Source organism: Clarias gariepinus, chromosome 28 (genome assembly GCF_024256425.1).
Source record: "Clarias gariepinus isolate MV-2021 ecotype Netherlands chromosome 28, CGAR_prim_01v2, whole genome shotgun sequence".
Lineage (NCBI taxonomy): Eukaryota > Metazoa > Chordata > Actinopteri > Siluriformes > Clariidae > Clarias > Clarias gariepinus.
The window spans coordinates 2,312,005-2,332,431 of NC_071127.1; the positions used below are offsets into that span (position 1 = coordinate 2,312,005).

Genomic DNA, 20,427 nt, shown 5'->3' on the forward strand with positions numbered 1-20,427 from the left:
TATCTCAATTGGGCAAATTATTTTGGTTTCAAAAATGATTTTGGATTTGTTTTAAAAAGTAGCCACACACTGTTTTGTCGAGTGATGTTATAAGATCAGATGCAATTTTGCAATAAACCAGACGTCAGGGTAATATAAAGATGACAATGTATTTAAAATAAATGAAATACTTAACATTTGAAGTAACAGTCAACAAAACAATAAAAATTTGCTTTAATGAATATTAAATTTAAATTAATTCTCCAATTTTACACATCTCTGCCATCTGCACTTTCATGAAAGTACCATTTCAGTGTAATATACTGAACAATTATGATATTTCTGGATTTTAGGCATTTTGAAGTAGAAAATCCTGTATAAAAATATACTTTGAGTAGCAAACACAAAATAAACAATTCACATTTTCAAAAATGTCTAAACATTCTAAGCATTAAAACAGAGCTCAATAATATACACACAATCTGAGATGTCTCATTCTTCTCATGGCATGAAATAAAACCAAACATTTTCATGTTCCTTTTGTCTCCATGTTGGTTTTCTGAGTCGAGGTTTGACCAGGAACAAACGTGAAGGATTTATCATGATAACTGCAGGTGGAATCAGGAATCAGGACTCCACTCATCTCATATGTCCATCTTATCTCTTATGAAAATGGAGGAACATGCTGAGTCTCCTTCACCCCTACAGATGTTCACTACAGACTAAATATAAAAAAAAATAAACATGTAAATTATTTACCACAAACTGATCAGTGGTACTTCATGATCGAGGGGAAACATTATTAATTCATGTTTAGACATTGTAATTCAACATTTCCTTACTCTTACTGTATAAACATCTGTGCACAAGAGTGTAAGATTTAATCACAGAGTGTAAGATTAAAGTGCAGTGACTTGAACAGGGATGAGGGACAGCAGTGTTACAGTGAGTAAAGTACTTGTGGTAATATTTATTGCAAAGCATCATAATAAACAATAATGATTAAATAGTAATATGAACAAAAGAAAAATAAAATATTAAATGATCTGAGGTTTTTTTTTTAAGTTGAGTTTTTTTTATTATTATTATTTCTTCTAAAATTCATAAAAAAATCTCACGACTCACCTCAGGTCTTGTAGTTGGTAACCGTCATCTTTCTGTAGAGCAGAGAGCAGATTCCTCCCTGGGACGTCTATTTTATTCTGTACCAACTCCAGTTCTCTCAGGTGTGAGGGGTTTGATATCAGAGCTGAAGCCAGAGCAGCACAGCCTTCATCTGTGACACCAGACTTACACAACCTGCAGAGAGAAACACAGTGACACACACTTCACTCCCTGAGTTTATACACATCACACTTCTAAAGAGTCTTAACATTTTTTAATTAATATTTGAACAGTTCGATAACAAAATGAAATAATTCCATTTTTGCAGTTTATATATATATATATATTTTTTAATGAAGCAAGGAATGTTGCAAACAGATAGATAATATTTTGTGCATGTTTTCATTAAGTCAAAAGGGTGTTAAAAAACACACATCTTAAAATTTCACAAAACTCTATAACGCAATTTTGTCACAAATAATAAATCAGCCTGCTGGTGTGTTTGTGGTTATTTAATTTTTTTCTGCAATTTATTATCAATAATATAGTTAAAGTGTTTTAATAAAAAATAAAACAAACTCATGTGATATTGTAGTATTGTATCCCAAATGACACACTATGACACACACCAAAAAAAAGGGCTGGTCATGTGACTGTCAGAGAGATGATCTTACCTCAGTGCCTCCAGATTACAGTGAGGATTCTCCAGTAGAGCAGAGAGATGCTTCACTCCTGAGTCTCCTAGATTATTCTCAGACAGATGCAGTTCTTTCAGATGTGAGGGGTTTGATATCAGAGCTGAGGCCAGAGCAGCACAGCCTTCACCTGAGAGATCACACTGAAACAACCTGCAAAGACACGATCACACACTTACATCTTGGTTTTATACTTACGTTCAGTGTAATATACTGTACTGACTCACTAAACACTTTAGGAAGAACATCAGGAGACCTACTCATTCACACAAGCAGCGGCCATGCAGTGCACAAACGTTACAAGCTGGCAGATACAAGCGTTTATTAATGTTCATATCAAACACTGGAGTAGGGAAAATATGATCTCAATGATTTTGACTGTGGTATGTTTGTTGGTCTAAGACGGGCTGATTTGCATTATTAATAATCTTCTGGGATTATCACATAGAACAGTCTCTAGATGCTACACAGTATGTGGAATAAAGAAAGCAATTCTGCAGACATAAATAGCTTGTTTCTACAAGAGGGATACAGTGACTGGCCAAACTTGGCCAAGCTGCCAGAAGGGCTGTAAAGTAGTAACACAAATAATCTCTCTCTTCCCCTGTTAAGAGAAGGAATAATCTCAGATGTATGAATAATACATCAAACCCTGGATCAGATGGGCTACAATAGGAGAAAGAGCACATCATTCTTACTTTTATTAGCAAGCTAAAGCTGAAGTGGGTACAGTACAGGCTTTTTGCACCAATTTTATACAAACTGAAAAAACATAGATTGATTTGAGTATTGATACTGACCATGTTCATCATTTCATATATACAATTTACGATCTTCTTATGCCAACTTTCAGCGTGAACACAAAGAAAAAATCATTTCTAACTGTTTTCATGAGCATGACAGTGAGGTCAGTGTTTTTCAGTGTCCTTCCCAGTCATCAGACATGAATACAGTAGATCACCTTTGTGATGTTGGAGAATGGGAGGTTCATAGCATGAACGTTCACCTAAAGAACCTGCAGGCACTGCAACATTCATGTGCAAAATCTGAACAGAGAGTTTTCAAAATCATGTAGTACTACAGAAAATGAGACTGAAATGAGACAAATCGACATCCTAACTAGTTACAGTATAGCACACTGTTCCTCATGAAATGCTCAGTGTGAGATTACATTATTTAAAACAACAGAAGGATTTAATAATACAGGTATTAATTTCCCTCTGGGATTAATAAAGTTCAATTTTTTTTCTAATTCTTATTAATGTAATTAAAATAGTTATTATTAAATTACAGTATATTCAGTTTATTTTTGTTAAGAATTTGATTCAAGTACACCTAAACATACGAGGAAATTCTTGCTGGTGTACAGTATATATTGTACCTATACTGTACCACACACAAGCACTAGACCACATTGTTGTACATTGTTGTGATATTAAACTACGAACAGTGTAAGCTCAACAGAGGTAAACTTTACTCAAAGAGACAGAGGAAGAGGAAAAGAGAGAAAGAGAAAGAAAACTCTAGTTATCTACTAGACTTAGACTGCTCCATGTTTCCTTCTGACCAGCTGTGAAAAGAAGTATTGCTTAGTAATAAGTGAATAAAAAGTAGTGCTGGCAATGCAACTATCACGATTCATCTATCACCGTGACTGTTGCCATCACTATATATATATATGAACTGTTTTAGAATGTGTCTTGCTGAGGAGCCGTTCATGTGACTCACAGAGAGATGATCTTACCTCAGTATCTCCACTATACAGTGAGGATTCTCCAGTACAGCAGAGAGATGCTTCACTCCTGAGTCTCCTATAGGATTCTTAGACAAATTTAGTTCTCTCAGGTATGAAGGGTTTGATCCCAGAGCTAAAGCCAGAGCAGCACAGCCTTCAACTGAGATGGCACATTCACACATCCTGAAAAGAGACAATGCAACACTAGTTATAGTCATAATATACAGTGTTATATTTAGTTTTATTGGTTTTATGTAATAATAAACTTCAGACTGACCATAAACTTTATATACATTTGTTCACACACCAGTCAAAAGTGTGGAGAACTGCACCAGCAATGTCAAAGTTCTACTCAATGACCAAGGTATGCAATTAAAAAAAAAAAAAAAAATTATGGATCTATGACAGGTTTTACAGGTCAAAAACATCTGGCCCATGCACAGACCAATGGCATGCTGGCATGGTTCAACTGAAGGAGATGCTGCAATTAGTAATTCATGAAAAGGCATGGAATTGAAATTTCCCACTTTCCTATGTCCAGTGTGTTATTTGAGAGATGCCTCAGACCTCCACTGGCATCACTTCCTTTGAGCTTCTTATGGACTGCTAGATGTAGCCAAGAAAGGTTGAGAGGAACAGTCATACTCTCTGATGAGCTTGGAGCTGGGGGGTATTGTGGAAATGAATATAACATAGTGACACACAACAAGAGAGACACATTTCTTACTCCACACTTGACATGGTGCTTAACAGGCAATGCACCGTTGTTTTGAAGAGCAGAGAAGCTTGAAGCCAAGTTTCCCTTCTACTTTTGTGGTCCTGTGTCTGGTATCTGCTCACCCCTGCTCTCAGGTCTACAGATCTATAAACAAGTAATCTTAGGTGACAATGAATAGACATGACAATATTTAGTCCACCCCCTGGGGAGGAGATGCACTATGTACCAGGATGCACTATAGGAAGAACCTGAGCTGGAGGAGGCAGTGTTATGCTTTGGGCAATGATCGGCTGGGAAACATTGAGTTCTGCTTTTCATGTGGATGTTACTTTACTATTTACAACCTACCTACACAATGTTGCTAACCAAGTACACCCCTTGTTCCCTGATGGCAGTGGCCTCTTTTAGCAGGATAATGTGCCCTGACACACTGCACACATTGTTCAGTAATGCTTTGAGGAACTTGACAAAGAGTTTAAGGTGTTGATTCCGCCTTCAAATTCTTTGTATCTCAGTCCAATTGAGCGTCTGTTGGATGTGCTGAAAAACAAGTCAGATCCATGGAGGATCCACCTTACAACTTACAGGACTTAAAGGATCTACTCATGACAGGTTTGTGCCAGATACAACAGCACACCTTGAGAGGTTCAGTGGGGCACATGTCAAAATGGGTTATGTCCGTTTTGGTGCCAAAAGGGGACGTACTCAGAATTAGGCAGGTGGTCATTATTGTATCCATCCATTCATCTAGGAGCCTCTGTAGGCCAACAGTGAAGGCCAGTGATGGCCATTGTATTTATTTTCATTTTTACAACTGTGGTAGGACCTCTCGTAATTTTGTACACATGCATTGACACTCTCTGGGCAATTTGGGAACACCAATTAGCCTAATCTGCATGTATTTGGACTGTGGAAGAAAAACAGAGTATCCAGAGAAAACCCACCAAGAGAACATACTGTATAACATATAAACCCTGATGTGAGAATCTAACCAGGACTATAAAAGGAGCAAGGAAATAGTGCTAACCACTAAGCCACCATGGGCACCATTATTCTATAATCATGGCTAATTATGGTAAATTAAACCTACAGACAGCTGTAAATTTCTTTTTTAGTCTCACTATTACTGTAGATAATGTGTCTTACTAGAGACCAAATTATGCAGTCCTACCTCAATTTCTCCAGTTTACAGTGAGGATCCTTCAGGATATCAGAGAAATGTTTCAGTCCTTTGTCTCCTAGTTTATTTCCAGACAGATCCAGTTGTCTCAGGTGTGAGGGGTTTAATCTGAGAGCTGAGGTCAGAGCAGCACAGCCTTCATCTGAGATATCACAGTAACACAACCTATAGAGACAGGTTCTTTATCAGTAAATATACATCACCTGTTAACAAATATGTTGAAATCAACTGAAGCCAGTCTAAACCAGTACATCTCCACTCCTGAGCAGCTGTTTTGTGATGCAGCCTAATAAATAATAAACATTAACAATCAATTTATATGTATTTCAATATTTGTAATGTTAAGAGATTAATTATGCCAATGAAAAATATGTGCATTTTTTTTATTATTTTAATTTTTACCAAGTTGCCCTTGACCATAATGTTGGAAGAACAAACAACTTTTTATTTTGGTCATAAATAAATCTTCTCCCTGTCCACTTAATAACCTCATGGGGAGCGTGCAGTAAAAAGCTTACCAAACTGGCCAGACTTATGTAGTGATGTTGGACTTAAATCATAATTAAACATACCTTCTATTAGATTACATAAAATTACTTCAATTCATTTAAAAAAATTGTTTGTGTGTGTTTAATTGTGCGTATCAATTAAGGTATTCTACAAGCTGTGCAGTGATAAGGAGTTCAAAAGATTGGTAAGAATCCTACATGACCAGTGTTCATGCACACACACATGATATAGTGCAGGAATAGGTAAGTTGAGTCCTAGAGAGCTGTAATCCTGCAGAGTTCAGCTCCAACCCTAATCAAACACACCTGAACAAGCTAATCAAGGTCATCAGGGTTACTAAGGCTACAGGCAGGTAAGTTTTTTTTTTTTTTTTCAGGGCTGGAGCTGAAATGTGCAGGACTGTGACTCTCTGGGACTGAACTTGCCTTCCCCTGATATAGTGTGAACCTATTCTAAGGAGGCAGTACAAATGGCATTTTTTTATGGTAATATCTATTTAAACCTGTGTACAAAATAATTATACCCAAGTGATGGAGGGGTGCATGCAGGAAAATGGTAACTAATGTTTGATTAAAGTTTCAGTATAAATATCATTGGTTTATGACGATTTATTTAAAACCTGTATTTTAGGACTTTTATGTTGAAATTTGCACCAAACTTCAGTTGCAATTTTCCCAGCATGCACCCCTCCATCACATGGTTATAATTGTATTAACCTGCACCTTAGCATCATCACCATTAGCATAGCACTATCCCGGTTCCTAGCCATAGTTTCTATATTCATGTTTGTATATTGGGTTTGTTTTATTTAATTATATTTACACTTAACCAGTGGCGGCTGGTGCACAAACAAAATAAAAATTAAACTTTTAATAATCGCTTGTAAATAGCCATTTATTAGGTGATTAAGCATCATTACTACTAGTATAAAATAAAGGCATGACTCGCATCGCATCCAGTCAGCAGCTCCGCTCGTCATGTGACTGCTGCTTAATTAGAAGATCAGGTCGATCTGGTCCAAGCTCTTTTTTTTTCTTTTTTTTCTCCGATCGAAGGGGTATTTTAGCAAAGAAATTACAGAATTTTCTTTCATATTTAGCTGCTTCCACGTCAATCACCATTCAATACATTAACTAACAATCTGCTGATCATTAATAAGACTCGTTGAGAATGGTCCAATCACATAAGCACAAATATTTAAAAGTAGGAGGGTTTGGGGCCCACAGTGCTCCGCCCCAAGGATGATTTGAAAAAAATCCAATTAGAGCTCAGCCTCAAGACACATGATTTTCAAAAAATTACATGCCTACATACATACACTCATATATCCGGCGCCCCGTGTACATGAACACAAATTTTACAAAATTACAGTTTGGATATAAAGATATATATATATATATATATATATATATATATAAGCAGAATATTGTGACTAGATTATTTTATTTCATTATTAAAATAAATACATGGTTTATATATATTATTTTTTTAATAATTACATGTTAAAGTAGCATCTTTAACATGACTAAGATGAACAAGTATCTCGGAGAGTGATTCGTTCATTTTTTACTGGGCATTCATGCGCAAATCATCGCAAAACCCCGTAGGTTATGTACAGGAAACAGAATTGAGCGATTCTTTCTCTGTGACTCTTCTACTCCGAGTTGTTCATTCCCTTGTCACATGACTCACATAGACGCTATGCGGTGCAATAAATTCAAAAGTAGTATGGCGTTATATTCCTGCCACAATTCTGAGCGCGCGGTTTGACATTTTGAGAGCAGACAAAGCACTCTACGCGCATGCAGTGTCTCCACTGCACGCTCAACAGCTCGATTCTGCGCGTGCAGTGTCTCCCCTGCTCTCTCAACATGTTCTCCGCGCACGCGTGATTTCTTGATTCTGTGTGCGCTCGACTCTGTCTGCACGCGCGTGCAATATTTATTTTCTGTGCTGCTCGACTCTGCCTGCACGCTCACTCAACTTTGTCCAGTGTTACAAAACTGACACAAAAACAGCCAATCACAGACTTCCACACACTACTTCTGATTGGCTGTTCCTTCTCTATCAGCTGCCAATATCGACCGCATAACGCTTACTATAATTTGTATAGTGCTTTTAAAATAGTTATTGTCTCAAAGCAGCTTTACAAAATCAAAATAAATAAATAAATAAATTAAAAATTAAAATTATATCATTATATATAATTATATACAAATGAAAAGAAATTATATAAGAGAAGCAATGTAAATAAAGTTGCATTTATTTATAAATATTTTAAATATTATTGTTTTTTATTTAATGAAGTATTAGTATATACCAGTTTCGTTTGTCCATTGTGTGTTTTTATTTACTTATCTAATTATCCATATAGCTTATTGTTAGACTACAGCGACTAAAATTCAAATCGGACAAATCGGTCGCTTTGTAAATAAACCGTTGTAAATAAACCCTTATTTACAACGCTTCCGTTAAAGGGTCGATAGTAGTGCCCCTTGATTGGAGGAGAAACAGCCAGGCAGGAATATAACGCCATACTAAAGAACAAACGACTCGGACTGAAGATATGATGGTCAGCTGCTTATTCTGTTTATTATAATATGTCCTTAGCTGCATTGCAATATTTTCATTACTGGAACTATAGACTAAATGTGTGTAAGTAGACGTATTGGGGGTATTTTTTTTAACGAAATGAACCAAATAACTCAAAAAAAGATTTGCTTATTTTGATGAACGAAATTCAAAGAACCGAGTCACTAAAATGATTTAACCTTCCCATCACTGCTTATTGACCGGCGCCACTACACTCAACATTAACAAATCAGCATCTGCACTTGCATCCTGCCTCTCCTCCATAAGTGACATGAATTACCTCTAAATCGTATTTAGTTCATTTACTGCATATAATTTTATAAATAATAATAAAGGAAGAAAAAGTCTGAATCCTGTGATGAAAAAGACTAGCATAAAGTATAATTCATGAATACTGAATGTACAGTATATACAGTACGTAAAAGAAGCGGAAATGTGGTAAGCGGATTGGCATCTATGCTAGGGCCCTATTCTAATTATTATCTTTAATGTTCACTAAATTGGCAGTAAACTAGAATTCCTTAGACTACAATTATCTACAATATCTAAACTCAGGAAATGCTATGTTTTAGATATTTGTTAAAATGTGGCTTGACAACAGCATGCTGAATGACACAGCCATTCACTAAGCTGGTTGACACCCACAAGAAGGCAATCAGAGAAGATGCGCGACACCTCAGCACACATCTATATGAGCCTCTTTGAATCATCACGCAGGATTAAATCAGTGTGTAGTAGGACCTATTTATAAAGCAGGTCACAATTTAGATATAATAATAGCCTTCAGAGTAAATATAAGAAATATAGTGACAATTACACAGTCCTAAGTTATATCAGATCACTATCTTGTCTCATTTAAAGTGTGTTATAGTAATAATGTACACACAGTGCCACGCATTAAACATACATTTACATCAACCACCACACAGTTTTATCAATAATCAGTTATCAACTTTGATTGGATCACTATCTGAATCCACAGAACTTGATCAAGTGACTGAATATTTAAAGTCAACACTTCATTACACCTTGGATAATGTAGCTCCAGTTAAAATGAAAATGTTTAGAGATAAGAAACTGCTTTTCTGGTATAATGACTACACACACAACAGACCGCTCGAAAATTAGAATATAAATGGTTTCAAACTAAATTGTTTGGATTTCAAAAGAGAGCAACCTGAACTATAAAAAGCTGATAATGTAGCTAAATTAACCAGGACTAAGACCACTGCAAAAATCTCCACAACAACAACATACAGTAGTGAGGCGTTTAACTTTAAAGTATAACTTTTTCAATAACAAAATTGTGAACACTAGGCAAAAAAATCAGGTTTGGAAACCAGACAATTTAATTGATGCAGATTATAAACTAACCATATTAGATCAGCAGCTAAAATATTTTACTCCTGATTTCACTAATTTTAACTGTGTATTAGATTCTACACCGGGACATATTCTCAAGCAGATAGTACGAGTAATAACAGAACCCCTGCTGAAAATAGTTAATACTTCACTCAGCAGTGAGCAGGCACGTGCACACATAGAGATCAAAGGGGGCTTGAGCACCTGCCCTTTTTATACCTGGAGAGAAAGTGCCCATTTTTCTGGGGTGCTTTTTTTTTTTTTTTTTTTGACAAACATACATACAGCCCCACCCCCGCGCAGCGGCGCACATCATATACACACACACCTGCAATCAGCAGCAGCCCCTCCCAGCAGTGTTTTTCTTGGCTTGTGCTGAGATGAGTGGAGCTGGTGATGAACAAAAGATTAAACTACCAGTGCCTCGAATAAGGCTCGAATTTACTGCTGATTAGCCAAAGACAAATATATAGTTAACCTGTGTTTTGCTAGCATGCATGCCTCATGAGCTACTAGACTAGCTAATGTGTAAGGGATAATCGCTATATATTATCCCCCTTATTACATGGCTACCTACCAAATAAATCATTATTTTGACACAAAATATTAAAAGGGAGTTTATTGATTTAAGCCCGATTGTATTGCTTCCGCTAAAGAAAAAAACTCCGTCTCTACGGTTAGAATTCTATGAGTCCATAGGACAGAAAAGTAACAGATTTTATTTTGAAGTAGAAGACCTTTTTTTGTAATAATTTTATTAAGTTGCTGTATTTTTTTATTTTTTTTCAATCATTTTTGCAGTGATTTTTTTCAGTAAAATTAACAAAATACCAGCAACAACCCTCTTTAGTTTAGCGTGAATATTTGTGTTGATTTAAAAGTGTTATGTGTTCTGATAACACCAAAATAATTAAAATGATGTAGTGCCTTGTGCAAAAAATAAACAAATTATTAGTAAAACACACCCCTCTGCTTGATGCAGTTATTTTGGTTATTCTAATCTAAATATATACTTGAAACTAGTAGCATAGAAAATGTTTTCAAAACATGCAGATTGTGGAATGGTTTCCTTTGCTGCTCTAGTGAATACTAAGGAGACCATGGTTTCTGTGTGAACTGATTTCTTTGTAGACATCTTTTGAAAATTAAACAATTGCATGAGTTTGAGGAAGATAAAATTATCTTTTTAAATTCTTATTTAAAATTATGAGAAGTGCCCTTTATTTCACTTGAGCCCCTGCCCCTCAAAATGTCTGTGCACGTCCCTGGCAGTAAGTATTTTCCAAAATCTTTTAAATTAGCAGTTATTAAGCTACCAATCAGGAAATCTAGCCTTGACCTGTGTCAGCTGTCCAACTATAGGCAGATACCAAACCTCCCCTTTATCTCTAACATCTTGGAAAAGATAGTATCACAGCAGCTGTGTGTCATATCTACATAGAAATAACTTACACAAACTAGTAAATGACCTCCTATTGGCCTCTGACCAGGGTTGCATGACTATACTTGTGCTACTCGACCTCAGTGCAGCTTTTGACACCATTAATCGTAGTATTCTTTTACACAGATTGGAAAATGTAGTAGGAATTAAGGGAATGACACTCTAGCTCAGATCCTATTTGAATGATCATTATCAGTTTTAAATAGATTTAAATAGTGACCATTCTGCATGTTCTCAAGTGGAGTTTGGTGTTCCACAGTGTTCGGTTTTAGGACCACTGCTTTTTCTTCTTTACATGCTTCCTCTGGGCAACTAATCTGCTGATGACACACAGTTATACAGTACTGTGCAAAAGTCTTAGGCACCATGTTATATGCCTTACCAATTTTGTTATATATGTTTATCATGGTTGCATAATTATTTACAAAATCATTCAGTATTTCCATATATAACTTAAAAATTAATAAATAAATAACATTACAGGAGAATATATGAATGGCTGTAAAAAAAATAGTACTAGACAGATCCTTTTTTCAGATCGAAACAAAAAAACCTAATGTTCCCTCCTGGGACTTGAATAAAAATAGAAAGGAGCAAGTGTGACAAAGTTACCAGAAGAATTCATATTATCCAGCATGCTCAGTAAAACCTAACAGCTGCTTTCTTAAAAAAACTTACACAAATCTGTCTAAAACTCCTGTGTCTAAAATTTTAAGCAATGAGTTTTCACTTCAAATATTGACTGTTTATTTTATTTTATTTACTTTTTATTGCTCTTTATAGAAGTTTCTTGCAAAAATGTTTTCAAAAGCATATTTTTGCCTTTCCTATAAAATTGAGCAATGTGTAGAGTGGGCTTTTAGTTAAGCTGTCATGGTTACTTCTGCCAATGTCCCTGCTTGCACTCTGCACTACATATACATTTACCTTATATATTATGTGACTGATACCATACCTAACTGATATCTAACTCCTAACTCCTTCTCCCTCTCTCTCTTCCGCTCACTCTTTATCACTCTCTCTCTCTCTGAGGACTTGTGACTGCACTCGCTCAATATTTCAGGACTAGAATTTCCTACAGTCTACCGGATCCTTCAGTAACTAACTTGACTAATATTTAACTTACAGACATAAACTGTTATACTGAACTGCCAGCTGCCTACACCCAGTATGACTGCAGATTTATCCCTGCTATCTGGTACCACCCTAATGAGGATGCATTCCCTGTTGAGATCGGTTCCTCTCAAGGTTTCTTCTGATTGCGGCCATCTCATGGAGTGTTTCCTTGCCATCGACACCCTTGGCTTGCTCATAAGGGACTATCTATTATTTTGAATCATGCACATTCGCATTTTTATACAAACTTCCATAATTTCTTTTGATTGTATGAAGCTGCTTTGCCGCAATAACAACTGTTAAAATTGCGATTAAAATGAACCACTCCCCGGGTTCTCCACTCCAAACGTTCCCCAAAACCTCGTCTAGGCCCTGCATTGGGCTCCATTCACCTAACAGTAATTTTCTCAGCTCCATTAAACATCCCCTAAATGATAAACTGACGTTTATAACAGCGAGAAATCATCTTGCAAGGAGAAAAAAATCTTTGATAATTGATAATAAATCTTAAACCTCCATGACACCTTCACTATTAGAGAAGGGGACATCTAGACAATTAAGTCATGTGACTCTCAGTGGGATTATCTTACCCAAATATCTCCAGGTTACAGTGTGAATTCTCCAGGAAACCACAGAGATGTTTTACTCCTGAATCTCCTAGTATATTATTAGACAGGTGCAGTTCTTTCAGGTGTGAGGGGTTACATTTTAGAGCTGAAGCCAGAGCAGCACAGCCTTCACCTGAGACACCACAATTAAACAACCTGCAGGGACACAATGAGACACTTTTCATCAACAGATATTTCTTTTGATATAATATGTTAAAAATAATCTCTGCATGTAAACGTATTGTATAATTCAATATGTCCTGTTTATTCATGTTAACAGTGTAACCAGAAATTATAAGATTGACCATTCTCTTAAGACAGAAGAAACACTGACAATATTTACATTTAGGCATTTGGCAGACGCTCTTATCCAGAGCGACTTACATTTTTATCTCATTACACATCTGAGCAGTTGAGGGTTAAGGGCCTTGCTCAAGGGCCCAACAGTGGCAACTTGGTGGTTGTGGGGTTTGAACCTGGGATCTTCCGAACTGTAGTCCAATGCCTTAACCACTGAGTTATCCCTGGCCCCAATATCACTATTATAACTTTTATACACACACGCACGCACTTACCTCAGTGCTTCTACTTTACAGTGAGGATCCTCCAGTACAGCAGAGAGATGCTTTACTCCTGAGTCACCTAGATTATTCTGAGACAGATCAATTGTACCCACACTCAGATGCAGTTCTCTCAGATTGGAGGTTTTGCTGTCAGAGTTTGAGCTGATCACTGAGTCAAGAGCTGTCCAGCTTCTCCATTTCATTGTATGACAATTGATACTAGAGGAAATAAAAGTATATACAGTATAATGAACAAGGACAGCGCATCAAATCTTTTACTGTTGTTTTGGCACAAGTTTTAAGCTGGATGCCCTTCCTTACGTAGGAATCAAACCCGGGGAACAAGGCGAGGGTGCTAACCACTAAGCCATTGTGCCGCCTTGTGTATTTATTCATTCTTGCAAAACCATTTTCCATTTTGGTAAATTTTACTGTTTGTGCTACATGAATTTATTGTCATTAACATAATTCTGTATGACCTACTTAAAAAAGTTTGATAGTACAACATTATACAGTATAGTCTTACTTAATAGTATATTAATGTCTACTTACATTGCTTTTCTTGATTCTGCAATAACAGGCATCATCTTCAAAAGAACCCAATCTGATATGTTGTCTGGGGTGGTATATTTACTCAGGTCAAAATTCTCCAGTTCATGTGCTGATGTCAGTAACACAAACAGCAGAGCAGACCACTGAGAAGAAGTGAGTTCACTTTGTTTTCCAGATTTCAGGTATTGTTGGATTTCCTCCACTAGAGAATCATCACCCAGTTCATTTAGACAGTGGAACAGATTGATGGATTTCTCTGTAGGAGGATCTCTACTGATTTGATTTTTAATGTACTGAACAGTTTCCTCTTTGCTCTCTAAGTTACATTTCATCTGTGTTACAAATGAATGTAAGAGATCCTGATTGGGCTCAAGTGAGAGACCCAGAAGAAAGCGAAGGAAAATGTCTAGATGTCCAGTCTCACTCTGTAATGCCTGATCTATAGCAGTCTTATGGACATCTGAGATTGTAATTTCTTTCAGATCTGAAGACTGAGTCTGTACAAGAACATTTCTCTTTTCCCTCTTGTACTTCAGGTGCACATACACAGCTGCGAGATGCTCCTGAACGCTCAGATGAACAAAGCAGTACACTTTACTCGGGTGAAGCTCAATCCCCTCTCTAAAGATCTGTGTACACACACCTGAGTACACTGCTGCTTCTCTCACATCAATGCCACACTCTCTCAGGTCTTCGTCATAAAAGATCAGGTTGTGTTTCTCCAGCTGTTGAAAAGCCAGTCGTCCCAGTTTGAGAAGCATTTCTTCACCATTCTCTGAGTACTTTTCTCTTTTGATGTTTATCTGAATGATGAGGAAGTGTGTGTACATTTGAGTCAGAGTCTTGGGGATCTCTCCACTCTCTGCTTCACCCAACATTCTCTCTAGAACAGTGGCTGAAATCCAGCAGAAAATTGGAATGTGACACATGATGTAAAGGCTTCTTAATGACTTCAGGTGTGTGATGATGTTATTGGCCAGGCTCTGATCACTGATCCTCTTTCTGAAGTACTCCTCCTTCTGTGGATCATTGAACCCTCGTACCTGTGTTATTAGATCGACACACTCAGAGGGGATTTGATCAGCTGCTGCAGGTCGGGAGGTGATCCAGATGAGAGCAGAGGGGAGCAGATTTCCTTTGATCAGGTTTATTAGCAGCACAGGCACTGATGCTGATTCAGTTACATCACACACTCTTATTGTGTTCTGGAAATCCAAAGAGAAACGACACTCGTCCAATCCATCAAAAATGAACAAAACCTTTTCGAAACTGAATCTTTCTGTTTCTTTTTTTTGATTAAAACAGACACGAAGGAGCTCCATCAGACTCACTTTCTGGTCCTTCATCAAATTCAGCTGTCTAAAAGGAAGTGGAAATATGAGTGGGACGTCCTGATTTTCTTTCCCTTCAGCCCAGTCCAGAATGAACTTATGCACAGAAACTGTTTTCCCGATGCCAGCAACTCCCTTTGTCAGAACGGTTCTAATGGTTTTGTCTTGATCAGATGAGTTTTTCAAAATCTCATTGATTTTGATTGGTGTTTCCTCTATTGTTCTTCTTGATGCTGCCTCGATCTGTCTCACCTCATGTTCTTTATTAACATCTCCACTGTCTCCCTCTGTTATGTAGAGCTCTGTGTAAATCTCAGTCAGCAGGGTTCGGTTTTCCTGGTTTAATATTGCTTCATTTAAATCCTGATATTTTTTCAGCAAATTTAATTTAAACTTTTTATGGAATTCATTTACATCAGATTCTGCATCAGGCCTGTAAGATGGTGAAGTAGAAGATTTGGTACACAGGTCTCATCCTTGAATTTTTACAGTTAGATTTGTCTTATCCTACACTAACACATGCCCTTTTGTAATCTAATGCTCTAATTGACTGGAGAGGTTTATTTAAATACTTTAGTCAACATGTTATTGTTGTTGAATTTGATCTTACCCTGTATCTCTGATGATAATCTTTTTACTTTTGTCTCCTGATTTCTGCTGAACACTGTGAAGTAGATGATAGGACCAGTTTTAAAAAACTGTGGAAGTGGTGAAAAAAATCAGCCCATTTTTTATCCTAAGTATTCTTACCTTTTTTGTTAGTTTTGTTTTTGTTCATTCTTTCATCTGTATGACTTATATGGGTAAAACTAATGTGATAATAAGGAAGAAATAAAGGCCCAGGATAATATAACACCCTAGACGTGATACGAGTCAATCACACAGGGGCATACTGGACTGGACTTGGTACACACAAACATAAAGGTCTACTCCAAACTTACACTCCATCTTGGATGCTAAGATCATATTTTAGTCATACTGTACGTAAACACCAGCCTAAACACCCTACAGTTTGTGTACCACCACAACCATTCTGCAGAGCATGTCACACCATCATTCCCTAATAGCTAGATGATAAATTTAACCTGATAGTTTTCAGTAGCACCTCACTCTGAGTCAACAGCAATACCTTTAACCCCATACTGTGAGTTACTGAGCACAAGAGATCCTAAGCACTCCCCTTTGTATAAACGGTTCCACAGTGGAGAGAATGAAGAGCACGCAGTTTCTTGGTGTTTACACCCTCATCATCTCTCTGTCCAAATGAGCTAAGCAGGATTTTTTATATTAGTATTCGATGACACATGATCAGAACAAACTCCTGTAAAGCAGGTGTCAAACATACAGCCTGATTTATTTAGATTCAATGGACTAAACTAACATCATCTAGTGGAAAGTAATTGAGTTGAAAAATGTGAAAAATGAGCAACAGTATTCTCTTTTCTTCCTCTAGGTCTGTGTGGATAGTGGGATAACTATGGTCTGCAATAAACAGGAAATAAAAACTGTCTGAAGTGCATTAATTACTATGATTACTCTACAGACACTTGCTCACACAAGCTAACTGTTAAAAAAAATTGACCATTTTATATAAAAAAGTAACAGAAATGGAATGTAATAAAGCTCTCACATTTTACTATTTAAAGTTAGCATAAGCCAAGCCAGATCCTGCTACTGCCATATCATGCTCTGCCATGCTCCTTTGACATTTGTGTCCTGTCTTGGTCTGGGTTTTCATGTTCTCATTGGGTACTACAGTTTCCCTGCTCAATCCAAAGACATGCAAATTAGGCTAATTGGTTTTAAGGTATTATAATTTTGTAAGACATTGTAATCTAATAAGAAGATTTCTGTGCCCAGAGAACAGACCCCTCACTGTGCCTCCATGTGCCTTCTGTGGTAACACCTTCTACAGTATATCCTGTACCCAGACGAGTATAGATCCAAATGGCTCCTGTCTGCTAGAACCCTTTTGTTTAATCAGGAGAATGTCAATGTATTTCCTCTCCCCTGTCTGTCTCCGGGTCCCTCTATGACTGACATGTTAATAACTGCTTCTTTTGATGTTCGGGACATAGTACCACTTTAAATGTGCTCTCTTAGCTAAGAACAAACAGAGATCTTCAGACATCATGCCTGCATGTGTGTGTGTTTCTTTCTCCCAGTTGATCGGACCCGGACCAGTAATTGTATCAAGGTGCAGCAGGCACAAGAAATAACTCTTCTACTCTCAATTCACATTAAAACTCATCTCAGACACACTTCTTCCTTTTCGAACCTAACATTAATGTTTCCAAATTGCCTGTAGTTGGTGATTGTGTATGCTTGTGTGCCCTGCAATAGAATGGCACCCTGTCTAGGGTTTAGCCCCCATGGACAGGTTTCAGGCCTCCCATGACTTTTTTACCGAATACACACTATAAAGAAAGAGAATGAGTGAGTGAGAGAGCATAAAACTGAGGATGTATGCAAATTAACACTCATACACACAAATGAAGCTAGGTTTGTTGTTCACGGTTATCTGCTAATGGCTAACCCACAATTCTTAAACACGCTGCTGGCATGCCCAGTTTTGTGTTTCATCTACTGTTTTTCCTTTGTTTTAGTTTTGTTTACTTTAACTAAAGGCCTAACACCTGCACTTTCTCTGTGCCTATACATTAAAGAATGCAAGAGCTCCATCTTGGCATGAAGGTCATAGCAGATGGGCTACCCTAAAACACTTTTTATGGGGGTGCTAACTATCATTGTAAAACACTCAGCCTCATGCAGCAACATTCTTAATTTTTAGTTAAAATTTATTTTACCTTTCTGTTAAGAGAAAAAGTAAAAGATGTTAAGGCCTGATGCACTACATGTTCCCAAACTATGCCAATCTGCTCATACGCTAGAAAATCTTATGTTGTTGGTGAATAGAAATACCATGTAATTAACATACTGTAGGTGATGCCCCCAGCACCATGTAATGGCTAGTGCATCCTGTGTTATGTGCAGCATTGAAATCAAAACATCTTTTCATCAACTTAAACACAGTAAACATGTGAAATGCACTTTGTATAAGCCCTGTGTGGAATATATATTCCTCAAAAAATGCTGATAATAGACTGTATATAGACTGTGAAAACAAGATAAGTAAAAACTTTTTTCTTTTCTTGTGAAGAGTGCTTTAGACCACTTGTACAATATTGTCTTACAAAAGAGAAGCGCAAAAAAAGAAAAATCAGTGAATCCCAGAAACTAACAGGAATTAACAAAATAAGAAAAAAATGTGGATGCAATCAAAAATAAAAGAAAATGTGTTATTGCTGATTGATATTGCTTTTTTTTCTTTTTACTGGGCTCTGTGGATTAGTCGCACATTTACATATTGTTCAGATGTGAGAAGCTACATCACAAAACATGACTTAATTTGCATCCAATAGGTATAAAATTACTTTATTAAATAATGAATTTATTGATTATTAATAACTAATTACTCTAACTGCACCTGGGACTATCATTATTGCTATGTCAACACTCCTTCACTCTTAGTTTATTAATTCAACAGCGCTATTAGAAGTAGTAATTGTACTAGTGGAAGTAGTAGTAGTAGTAAAATTATTTACACTTGATCCTCAAACTATTGTATATAGTAAAGGTATTGCAGTAAATGTGAAAAATGCTGCTAATGACATAATGCTAATATTACAGCATTTTCCTCAGCAGTGAATGTAAAAGTGAGAACACATTACCTGTATACAGAGATGGAATGTCCGTCTTTAAAGTTTGGAGGATTATCTATAGATATGTCACTCTTCATTGAGACACAGCTGGGTCTGGGTGAATCGGATCTCGTTACCTGGTGTTTACTGCACAGCACAAAGTCAACAAATCCATCCTTTATATTGCCTTTACTACTTTGCATTGATTGTTTTCTCCACTGTTCTGATAACAACTTCAGATATAGTTTTAAAATTCTGAATTTCCAGAATTAATTAGTTATTATTACTTTTATTTAACAGGGGCCAAGTTTTAAAGACAATTGGTGTAGAACAAAATCCCCCCTGAATACTGGCAGAGATTATTGAATAATAAATGACAAAAATAAACAGGCATATTTGGTTACCATTTTGATGATGAAGGGGTCCCTTTATTTGTGTCCAGATCAGAGGTCTCCATCTTTGAATATTAAGAAAGTATTCAAGAGACACAACACTAAAGAGTCTTGTTTGTTTGTTGATGTTCAGGATCATTTATATTTTATTTAACCTAAGGGAAAATGTTACTTCTTTAAAAATAGAAAATTGTGTATTTACAGTATTGAATGTTTACTTTGCACTGTGACTGAATTTTCAGATTCAGAGCACCTAATCAGTCATTTCTTTCAAAGCAAGAAATAGAGCAACGCACTCAATTACTCAACCTACCTCCATGTACTGGCCACAAGTTGCGATAGCTACAGTATTTACCAATCTGCATACATAAATAATGTTAAATATTTGTGTATGCTCATTACATGATCATAAATAATACACTATATCTTATACAAAGTAGTTTTAATCAAAATCACTCACATTTGATGAACAGAACTTGTTGTATGACATTAACATCACTGTTATTTGTTTCCTGTTCCTTTTTCAACTGCTTCTTGAAATGGCGTAGATTCTGAGTGATAAACACTTTCAGTTTCTTAAGGTGGATTCATTATGAGTAAGAGTCGACTCTTAGATCTGATTTTTTTACACAAATGTTAAAGTGGTAGTGGTATATTATTTATACTGAGAATTCATCTAAATTATAGATTCATGACTCTAAAATGCATTGAATCACATAGAGGGCAACAAATTACCAGTATTTTATCCTCCCTGTTAACCATGAAGCTCAGTTTCAGTCTAACTCACTTCGAGTTTAAAGCAAATAATCACAAAAAAAAAACAGCAAGAATTTTTAATCCACTGACTG

The 20,427-nt window shown here is 36.5% G+C and overlaps 1 protein-coding gene across 5 annotated transcripts; it reads right to left on the bottom strand.

The window, feature by feature from the left end:
* Positions 1-446: 446 nt before the first annotated feature.
* Positions 447-20,145, bottom strand: LOC128515949 (NACHT, LRR and PYD domains-containing protein 12-like). Of its 5 annotated transcripts, none has more exons than XM_053490218.1 (13): positions 20,040-20,145; positions 19,893-19,938; positions 19,592-19,644; positions 19,218-19,334; positions 16,097-16,150; positions 14,156-15,919; positions 13,616-13,822; positions 13,023-13,196; positions 5,403-5,576; positions 3,523-3,696; positions 1,758-1,931; positions 1,105-1,278; positions 447-701 (listed from the first exon to the last, which is right to left on the bottom strand). In XM_053490218.1, the coding sequence occupies exons 2-13, from the start codon at positions 19,896-19,898 to the stop codon at positions 695-697; spliced, it is 3,078 nt and encodes a 1,025-aa protein (XP_053346193.1). In that variant the 5' UTR covers positions 19,899-19,938; positions 20,040-20,145; the 3' UTR covers positions 447-694. The 5 variants fall into 5 exon arrangements, with proteins under 5 accessions (XP_053346193.1, XP_053346194.1, XP_053346195.1 ...); XM_053490219.1 differs by having other exon boundaries at positions 19,592-19,734; XM_053490220.1 differs by lacking the exon at positions 16,097-16,150.
* Between the last annotated feature and the right edge of the window lie 282 nt (positions 20,146-20,427).

What these genes read in the sequence shown, in the direction of transcription:
- LOC128515949 (XM_053490218.1), bottom strand. An exon ending in ATTATCATCAGAGATACAGG is followed by an intron (nt 15,920 to 16,096) that starts GTAAGATCAAAT and finishes ACCATCTTACAG; the next exon opens with GCCTGATGCAGAATCTGATG. An exon ending in TGTAAACTGGAGAAATTGAG is followed by an intron (nt 3,697 to 5,402) that starts GTAGGACTGCAT and finishes GTCTCTTTTCAG; the next exon opens with GATGTGTGAATGTGCCATCT.